At 33.1% G+C, this 10,547-nt stretch overlaps 2 protein-coding genes across 10 annotated transcripts; both read right to left on the minus strand.

Moving 5' to 3' along the window:
* Nucleotides 1-643: 643 nt before the first annotated feature.
* HCF109 (high chlorophyll fluorescent 109) lies at nt 644-4,748 on the minus strand. 2 transcript variants are annotated; one of them, XM_085726047.1, is made up of 7 exons: nt 4,534-4,748; nt 4,342-4,429; nt 3,108-3,328; nt 2,490-2,693; nt 1,710-1,925; nt 1,417-1,603; nt 644-1,127 (listed from the first exon to the last, which is right to left on the minus strand). In XM_085726047.1, exons 1-7 carry the CDS (start codon nt 4,708-4,710, stop codon nt 823-825), a joined length of 1,398 nt encoding a protein of 465 aa, XP_085582173.1. In that variant the 5' UTR covers nt 4,711-4,748; the 3' UTR covers nt 644-822. The 2 variants fall into 2 exon arrangements, with proteins under 2 accessions (XP_085582173.1, XP_085582172.1); XM_085726046.1 differs by having other exon boundaries at nt 4,342-4,428; nt 4,524-4,748.
* Nucleotides 4,749-5,474: 726 nt separating this feature from the next.
* LOC146908923 (F-box/LRR-repeat protein At3g26922-like) lies at nt 5,475-9,880 on the minus strand. 8 transcript variants are annotated; one of them, XR_015018809.1, is made up of 5 exons: nt 9,703-9,871; nt 8,396-9,321; nt 8,068-8,231; nt 5,674-5,733; nt 5,475-5,590 (listed from the first exon to the last, which is right to left on the minus strand). XR_015018809.1 is itself a non-coding variant. In XM_085726049.1 (4 exons), the coding sequence occupies exons 2-4, from the start codon at nt 9,308-9,310 to the stop codon at nt 5,727-5,729; spliced, it is 1,086 nt and encodes a 361-aa protein (XP_085582175.1). In that variant the 5' UTR covers nt 9,311-9,321; nt 9,703-9,880; the 3' UTR covers nt 5,475-5,726. The 8 variants fall into 8 exon arrangements, 7 of the variants coding, with proteins under 7 accessions (XP_085582175.1, XP_085582180.1, XP_085582181.1 ...); XM_085726049.1 differs by having other exon boundaries at nt 5,475-5,733; nt 9,703-9,880; XM_085726054.1 differs by having other exon boundaries at nt 5,475-5,733; nt 8,396-8,570; nt 9,703-9,839.
* Nucleotides 9,881-10,547: the final 667 nt, after the last annotated feature.

The raw sequence follows: 10,547 nt of genomic DNA on the forward strand, positions 1-10,547 counted from the left end.
TCACTAAGAAACGATTGGTCCTCAGATGAGAGGGAGATCACACTGAATGAAGAGAGAAAATTGTGTCTAGTGTTAGTGTTTGGGAGGGATAGAGAGAGAAAGTATATGAAAATAAATCAAGGGTCATTGTAACTTGTGCCCTAAGGGCACATGTTAAGGAACCTAAAATGAGAAATGCATTGGAAAACATGATAATTTAACTTTTAAGAAGTTGACTGCACGACTTTTAATGCGTATATTTCTATAATAAGTTCCTTAACATGTGCCCTTGAGGGCACAAGTTAACATTTGCCATAAATTAAGCATCTCAATGAAGGAAGACAAAAAGTCTGGAAAAAAAAGAAGGAACGGAGAAATTGAATACTCCAGTTAGTAAAAACGTGTTATACTAAAGACTTAATGTATATTAAATGAATTAAATACTAAAAGGAAATAAAGAATAAATTTTGTATTGAAAATATAAATAATTAAACATTTACAACAATAAATACACAAGTTATGATTGAAAAATTATTTCAAAAACCTATTTCTGTTTAAGTTTATTTAGAAAAGTATTTGAAAATTATCTGTGAATTTGATCCAGTAAAAATTAATTTGAAATAATTTAACTTATAAGCAAATTAATTAAAATTTAGTGAAAAAATTTCAACCAACCACAAACTACTTTTTATCACTACTAATCAATATTAAAACTAAGACAATCAATTTTGATATATTATTACAACAAATAGACATGAGATTTTTCTTTAGCAAAATTATGTTTATCCCATGACACAACAACCATATCGTTCCTCTCCATTGAATGGGAGGTAAAGGAAGCTATTAGTTAACCCCACTTGTAGACATTGTCATACTATACTTGTGTTTGAGGTAAGATTTGATGAAGGGATCCAATTCTCCATCCATAACAGAGGTGATATCTGGTGTTTCTTGCCCTGTTCTTACATCCTTTACTAGTTTGTATGGATGGAAGACATAATTTCTTATTTGCTGTCCCCATTCAGCCTTCACTACGTCCCCTCGAATCTGTTTAAATTCAGTTGCACGTTGCTCTTCAGCTATCACCAACAGCTTCGCTTTCAAACGACTTAAAGCTTTTATCTTATTTGCTAGCTGAGATCTCTCCTCTGCACAAGCACAATTGCAGTTTGGAGTTAAAACTTATAATTAAAAGTATAGATAACCGAATTAGATCCATACTAACACAAAAGAAGTGGCTCTCAAATTTTTTCACAAAAGTGAAATTAAACAGAAGCAACAGCAGAAAATAATATATGTGACGAAATAACAGAAACCTGTAGAGAAGGTTATTAAATCACATTTCAAATTGAGTTGATAAGGCTACATAGAGAGTCAATAACCGAGTGAAGCCTCCCTTTCAGAAGAATAAAAACAGAGCAAAGGAGAAAGAAGAACCTGTGCAGCGAAGAGTGACACCAGTTGGGATATGTGTAATTCGAACGGCAGTTTCAACCTTGTTAACATTCTGACCTCCTTTTCCACCCGCTCTTGAGAAGCTAATCTCCAAGTCCTCTTCTGGAATTTCAACATTCAAAGATTCTTCTGGAAGAAGAGGCATGACTTCAACACCAGAAAAGCTTGTCTGTTCAAATAATACAACATGGGAGTTTAAAAGAAAAATCTGTGCATTTGATAATGAAAGGCAGATGACTAAGCACATTCAGCCAACCAAAAAAGTAAGTTATTACCTGACGAAGACCTTTGGAATTAAAAGGGGATTGCCGAACAATGCGATGTGTTCCTTTCTCCCCAGACAAATACCCATACGCATAACGGCCTTCAACTTCGATGGTGGCAGATTTAATTCCAGCTTCTTCTCCAAGAGATTTCTCAACCACTCTGGTTTTGTATCTCTGTTTCTCACCCCATCTCACATACATCCTAAGAAGCATGTCCGCCCAGTCCTGCACTGGAAATAGTAAGTTGAAATTGAATACTCAGCATCACCACAAAGTACTCATATTCCAAGAAAAACGCAAATAGAAAAAATAACTCGAAAGATTGATAAGTTGCAACTTCTCAGACTACACAGTGCGGGCTCTCTATATTATTATCTGAGAAGAAAAAAAAAAAAACAACATAGCAAGGTTCCAACATGACTATTTTTTAGAAATGGCAGAATATTAAATGCTTAAAAAACTCATTCCCACATACTACAAGTGCACTCATCCAGATTTAAATGCTTATGACAGTTACTTGCCAGTACACATGTGGCTATGAACAAATTTCAGAAAGCCTGGAGAAGTTTAAAAATGTTGAGACTTGAGACAGAGAGGTGACATATAGCTGCGTGAATTTTTACTCAGGATGAAAAAAAGAAGATAAATTCTAGTTTTTCCTGGCATACAACTTACAAGTTCCTCCGTTCTACCCGTATAATATATCAGACAATAAATTTTTTACCTCTAGGGATAGGAATGAAAAAACAAGTTCATTATGGTAACACCTGTACATGGATAGCTATTTACCTGTGCATCAGTACCTCCCGCACCTGCTGTAATAGAGATAACAGCACCTTCTTTGTCGTAAGGACCAGAAAGAAGTTGAGTCAGCTCAAACCGATCAATTGACTTATTCAGTTCTTTAATTAGACTAGAAGCTTCTTCATAAAGCCCTTTATCAACGGATTCCATTTCCTCTGTCAGCATAACTATTGTTTCTGCATCCTCAACCTACATTCATTGTAATGAAGGCCATAGTGGCACATGATTAGATTGGTATAAGTGAAGAAGTGGAGACACTCAACACAACACGAGTCCTTAAAAGAGAGATAGATTTGTTGTACACCGTGGAAGCATCGTGAACATTGATAGCCATGTTTATAAGTCTGCGGGTGGCTATTTTTATTTGGCTTTTATCATTTTTTTTTATCTTTCTTGCACTTAATTAGCAGGAGATAAATAACTTTTGTGTCAATTTTACAAAATTACCTTCATTAATTTTTGTTTCTAAATCTTTACGGCCAGTTCTTAAGGCATTTAAAAGTTAGCAATGAAACTTGAAATCCAATTTATTTATTAGTATAGATATTACTGCATGTCGGTCTTCATGTAATTGCTCCTAAAATATTCAGAATTATATCTAACCTGAGTTTTGTAGTCATTGAGCAATTTTATCTTTTCTTTGACATCAGCCAATGTCGAAAGAGTCTGTTGAGCTTTGGCTCGGTCGTCCCAAAAGGAGCTACAAGATGCTTCCTCTTCCAACTTGGCAAGTTCTTGCTCCAATAATTGTAGACCAGATGATTCTCTAATCTCTTTGACACGCTGTGATGCAATTTCAACATCCTTCCTCAGCGAATAAAAATCTGCAACACAATGCCAAGTGATACTTCAAAACAAACCAATCCGGAATTGATTTTAGCGACTATCCTCTAATTGATTCACCCGATACATTATGATGCAGTATATGCTTATACAAAAGGGAGAGAGAAACAGGAAAGTACCGAATGACTTAAATCTAAAGAAGTCCTCATGATAACACCAATGTGCAAATCTACTTATTCAATTAGAAAATAAATTGCAATCATTTGGAATAGAAAAAAATTACAAACAACAAAATGTTAATAAGATACTGCCCTATAGTCTCTCGGTGTTGTGGTCTATATCATTCCTTAAGGGTGTGTTTGGATGGAGGATTTAGGAGGCAAAGGGAAGGGAGTGCTTACTTTTTTTTTAAATTACGGACATTAGAAAATGTTTTATAAAAAAATGAAATAATAACATATAATACTTCAATCACACTTTATTTATTTTAAAAAAACATTTTATATCATCCGTGATTTAAAAAAGAAAAGTTAGTCCTCCCTTCCATTCCCCTCCTAAACTCAATCCAAACACACCCTTAAGTACTTCCCCATAGTTGAAAAAAAAAAAATTGATACAATAAAACATTTGATAACTGATGAGTGCATATTCCAGTCATGACGACTTATTTTAAAGCTGAAAATCAAGGGCCGCTTTAAATTATGCACATTAGACTCCCTACAAGGGTTTTACGTGCACGTGCACTTGCACTGAGGACGGTTCTGTCGATCGTGGTAAAAACACACTGTCTTGTTCAAAATCTGCTATACAAGAGTGCTATAGCGCTACTATAGCTGCTATTTTAAAATTTTGTACTGAACAGTGTATTGTGGAACAATATTGATTCGTTCACATTCTGGAGTTACACACATTTTAACTTTATTCTAAATACTAATATCATAACATCACCGGCTATGATTGGTGTATGAATGAAAATGTGACACAATTTTGTCTGAATTATAGAAAAAGATCTCAAATAAAGTAGGAATATAACATTAAGTAAGCAAGCAGTTACCTTGAAGTGCGGAATCGCTTGTGTGTGTATCCTCCTCCCCTTCCCCAACGCTGCTCAATTGATTCTCCGGCGTCGCAAACAGAACTACTGTGAAAGCCATTAACACAAAAAAAAAAAAAACATTATGAAATAAATGAAGTAGTAAACATGAGAATTGAAAATAAATAGAATCGAAACAGTACCAGGTGATAGAGGAAAAGGAGAAGGACGATGAGAGAGAGTGGTGGTGCGGAAAGATAAGAAAGGAAAATGTGGTGAAGAAGAAGAAGAGGGAAATTGTGGAATGAGAAATGGTTGTTTATAAGACCTAAAGATTTTGGCGGTTACAGTGGTGTAGTAGCAGCACAGAGGGTGTGAAACAACCTCCATGGCTTAAACGAATCGCTTCAAACTGAAAGAAACTAGACAGATTGTTAGTTCGTGTGTTATTTTGTTCACTCAGTTCAGTTCATTCCGGATATGGTTAGTGGTTACGCTGACTAAAGTTTTCTTATATAAAAAGGTTGTTTGGAAACTTACTGTTGTTGTTAGTGTTGTATTATAGAAAAAATTGGGTTTTGCTAATTCTAAATTAACAAGTTAATTATTGAAGACTCTCAAAAAAAAAAAGTTAATTATTGAAGAAGTTTAATCCTTCAATTTTCGATACATTAAATGCACAATTTCTATAAAAACTTGCTTTTTAAAATTCTTAGAAAATGTTCTTAGCACACTCATTAACATTTTCTATAAAAATTAAAATGATTCTACGGCTAGAAATTTAAATTTGAGGTCATGCTAACTTTTGATTTGAATTATATTTTAAAGATTTTATTAAAAAAAAAACATTTTGTTTATTGTAATAAAAATCAATTCTTTATAAAAAATAATTGAATTTGTTACAATCGAACTATATAAAAGAGATTTTATTATTGCAAAATTGTCTCAATCTCATGACACTAGTCTTTTCTCCCCCTTTAAAAAAGTTTTTTTGTTCTAAAATTGCATGAATCATTTGATAATTATCTTCCGTCCAACAAAAGTTAATTATTTATTTTTTACTTTACTTATTTTATGTCCTCCCTCGTGCATCCTCCCTCGTGCAAAGTCCATCCCGTGAAATATAAGTTGCATATTGAAATATAGCTGTCAAATTTAATGTAACATTTGAGTTTATACATAAAAACATTTGAGTTTCATGGAAACTGAAGTTACAATTACAAATACCACTCAAAATACATCTGCCAGTGCCTCCAGAATTCCAGCACAACTGTGTTTGTTTATACATAAAAACTAAAGCATAATGGGTAAGTGCAATTCTGACAATGTAAGTTTGATTCAAAACCTCATTACTTTGATACTGCTTCTTTGAAATTTCCCAGTTTGCTCCATATGGACAACAGAAATCAATGTCTGCATGTAAAATTATAGTCATTTTAGCTTTTTCCAAGAATAATATTATGCAAATTAAGCATACAAACAGTTCACAAAGATTGTTTAGGCCATAAGTTGTGCTTAGAGAAGTAAAAGCCATAATTGATAATTAAAATCATAATATTCATTTTGCAAGGCCTAAAACCACCTAATCACTTGTCAACCCACTGTGTGAAAGGCCTAAAACCACCTAATCAGTGACAACCCATTGGCATCCTACACAATAAGAGATAGACTTTAAAGTTTGCTAAGTTGATTCTCATTTAATCTGTGTAAGTTAGATTTTAGATGACCTACAAAAGAAAATAAATAATAAATCCCTTCAAAAAACATATATATGATTTTTTTTTTTTAAGGGATAGATATTTGATGTAGACTTGAAATCTTCACTGTTATAGCAAAAAGCCAAAAAGTAAACACAAATAATCAGTCAAACAAACTAAGTCATATCATTCCTCAAAAATAAACCAAGTCCTACCAATCAATAAAAAAAAATGGGAATAGCAAAAACATTAGTAAATCAACAATACCAAACAGTTAGAGTGCATAATTCCATAGCATTGCGTTATGTAAATGAATTGGATTTGTCAAAGTTTTAAGTTTTCACTTTGATATTTTATTTTAATTTGTTTTAAGAACATGCAAACCAATCAAAATAAACTGCACTCTAACATCATACTCTTAAACTAAGAGTATTCCACTAAGAGTTTGATAATGTTCTTAACTGAGATATTCTAATTAAGGTCAATGTTCCACTAATATTGCAAAAAGTAAAAAGTAAACACAAATAATCAGCTAAACAAAAAAGTCAAATCATTCCTAAAAAAAAAAAACAAGTCATACCAATCAATAAAAAAACCGGAATAGCAAAAACATGAGTGAATCAACAATACCAAAACAGTTGGAATGCATAACTCCATTGTATTTTGTTATGTAAATGGATCTGATTTGTCTAAGTTTTAAGTTTTCACTTTTATATTTTGTTTTAATTTTTTTAGAAATATGCAAACCAATCAAAATAAAGTGCACTCTAACATCATATTCTTAAACTAAAAGTATTCCACCAAGAGTTTGATAATCTTCTTAACTGAGATATTCTAATTAAGGTCAATGTTCCAACAGTGTACTGGTCATTGGCTTCTCATTAACAAAACTCTAGATACTGCCCCTGGAACTGGAAATTGAAGTGGCATGAGAACTTGAAACTTTATTCGGCAATGTATGCACAACAACATGAACCAGTTTTTGAATGTCTGCTCAACTGACCTAACATGCTTACAGTCCAAAATGAGGTTTGATAAACAAAATGTCTGCTCAGCTTGGTTTTTTATGAGCTGGATTTTCTTATAGAATGAGGGAGACAGAAAGATTTGCACCAGAGATTTTAATTCAAATCCTCAAAACTACAAATCAAAATAAAATGCCTATAGACAAATTATGCATCCAATTGAAGGAACAGTGACCTTCACCTAAAACTATCGGATCTAATAGATCACCAGTCAATGAAAATTTGTTTCATTAAAACTAACATTATGTACTTCAGAATATTACAAAAAAATGCACACGTAGAGATATACAAATAGAAGTCTAGTCCAGATCACAGTACCCTGTGCAAATTATAAGAATAGTATTAATTGTGATCCACAAGGAAAGTAGTAAGCATGCATGATTCCAACATTGCAATGTGAGTGGACTCTGATAGGAAGATTATAGAAGAGTAATTTTTGGTTTCTTAGTTATTATAAGAGCAAAGCTTAGGATGAGCAATTACACTTGATAATTAGAAACAAAGACTTTTATTTTAAGGTTACCTATTACACATTCTTGCAACTAAGTTGTATTTTCATGCATAAATATCATATGAACAGTCCATGAAAACCCTTAGTGCAATCAATCTGAAAGCATCATATTATTTCATTATCCCAACAAAGGATAAAAACCAATAATGAAAAGCCGCTCATCTCACAAGTAAAGAAAAACCGGTCCAGTTCAGAACTAAATACAGAAATAAAAATACAAACTGATTGTAAATTTTTATCATCAAATAAGCTTAGTAGTATAACATTCAAGTTGTTGTGCATATAAAAAGAACCATTGAACTGCATTACAGGGATATATTAGTAGTTAATATAAAAAGATGACAGTAAAGCAAAACCACAATTCCTTCAGATCTTTGCAATTTTTTACATTCAAGTTCGAACTGGAGCACATAATAGCCACAAGCTAATAAAAGACAACTTTCAAAAATAAACTAACTGCATTGCAAAAACCAAACCAGAAAATTTTTGTTCAACAGGTAGTAAGCATATTTACCTCCAATCTACGATTTCAACCTTTGCTGAGGGTGAGTTCCGAAGCAAAAAGTACAATGTTCCATTAGGCATGGATGAGGGTATGCGCGTCTTCACTTTAAGCGACTTCAAGTTACACAAGGAATGGAACTCAACCTTCAATAAATCAGGAACTAACGAGAGAACCTGATCAATGAGGGATGATTGTCAATCAGGAACAATTTAATTCAATATTTTGACAAAAATATAACTAAAATAAAAAAGGAAGCCTGCTAAGAAAAATAATAAAAAGTGAAAATTGAAAAATGAATTAACTAATATTTTCTCAAATCAAACATGGCCTAAGGTACCTTTAGAGCAGTATGATTGAGTGTCAATGATTTGATATTAGCAAGCTCAGCTAACCAGTTGAGAAGACCCCACGAAGCATCGGCATAATCTGACCACATTCTTACCTCAATATTTACATGTTTGACAGAAGAGAGGTTGATTTTGCTCCTACATAGTTTCAAAACAGGAATACCCCTATGACAAACAAAGTCAAAGGTGAAAAGACTTGGAGTAGATAACTCAACCGTGCTATAGTAAACAGGATCCCCTACTATAGTCAAATTGGTAAGTGTAACACTTGATATGCGGAGGCATTGTGCATCAAGAACATTACAATACAGAATCATCAAATTATTCAAACTGTTTAATGCCGAAAAAGGCTCAGCACAACCATCATCGCTAACACAAAAGGCGAATGACTCTAGAGACAGGGTGGTTAATGCTGGCAAATTAAGGGACTTAGGAAATAATAATCTCTCATCATCTCTAGGGGGTCCAACACAAAGCTCAAGAGAGGTTAAAGTGTGACATGAAAAAAAGCAAGATGAAAAGTGTTGAAAATCACAGCAGGCATGGACTCTTAATTTCTCAACATTATGTGAAACAGCGTATGTGACGACCTTTTTGAGTAGGCGAGGATCCACAACACCCCGGCACAGAAACTCAACAGTGTGCAGCGGGGTTGGCGCATCACGAAGACACAAAATACGAGACACAAATCTATTGAAACTTTTGATCCTCATAAAGTGTGAAGAACATAATATAAGGGTGGGAAGATGCTTCCAAAGATGTTTCCATCTACTGGATATTGTGCAAGTTTTAACGGCTTCGTCAGCATCCAAAAGGGATAGTATGCGAAGAAGAACACAATCGGGTAAATCACTGAGGCGATCTTCTTTTACATGGTCGTTATATTTTTTTCTTCCTCGTTTCATTGTCTGAGAAGCTGTGAGTTAGAAGCAAATCAGAGGCAAGTATTGAAAGGTATGAAACAAACATTAAAAAACAGCAAAATTGAAAGAAGATAACAAAGAAATCATTTTTGCTTTAGGATGAGATATCAAATCTAATTGGACTCAATTATTGATTTGTTATCAAACGCGCATGTTTTCATTATAGTTAAGTTTAATGGGAACAACCAAAATCAATACACGATGATGAATTGAAAATGTAGATTAAATAAACTAAGTATGAGAAGTGACGCCCTATTTAGTGATGAAATGAGATTTATTAGCGTAAACCCTAAATCCGAAATGACTGTTCAATTGAACCCTAATAATCTAATCTAAGTATGAACAAAACTTAACAATGATGATGCAAAACTTACCAGGGACTGAAAGTGGTGCTTGAAACGGGAAAGAGAAAGAAGGGCCGAGTTCGTCAGTGAGTGACGGAAGTGACGAAGATTGAACCGGTTCGCGCGCTTCCCTTTTATCAAATATATATTTTATTTTTTATTTTTTTTAATTTTTTTTATGTTAATACAAAGTTCGGGTGAGGTAAATAAAGTCACTAAATAATTGTTCCACTTAAGAATTGGACATGGACACACATCCTCCAATCCGTTGTTTTGTAAAGTTTAGACCTTGCATATATTATGCATTGTGTAAACCAATTGAGCTAAGCTCACGAGGACTGAGTTTAATTATTTGGTTTATCGATATATGTTTTTATCATAATATTGATTTTATTTTTAAGGTTAAGTAGAGTCTAATTGTTTGGTTTATCGATATATTTGTCCTAACATTTTTTATTCTAGAGAATTTTGTCCTAACATTTGATTATTTTTTAGGGTTAAATATGTTTTTGAGGTAACTTGTTCGTAAAAGTTTGAATACATTGGTTTTTTAGCAAACATTTATCTTTAGTTTAAAACATATAGAAAATGTGAAGTTAAATCATAAAGAACTAAATGCAAATATAAAGATAGAAAGAATAAAGACACATGGATTTATCATAATACCATAATAATACCACATTTGACCTACAAAACAAATGACAAATCGACCCTACAAGGTCATTACAAAAAACACAAAAAATACTGTTAGGATCAACTATAATTCTCCTTGAAAAGAGATTATGTCGAGTCAGAATCATATCCTGAATAGCTGACATGAGTAAACATTCACCTTGAGAGGAGATGAAGACTCCCACACCCTTGCAATAAGTTGC

The sequence above is a fragment of the Medicago sativa genome, chromosome 7, assembly GCF_051527215.1.
Source record: "Medicago sativa cultivar Bolivia chromosome 7, Bolivia_mono, whole genome shotgun sequence".
NCBI classification, from domain to species: domain Eukaryota; kingdom Viridiplantae; phylum Streptophyta; class Magnoliopsida; order Fabales; family Fabaceae; genus Medicago; species Medicago sativa.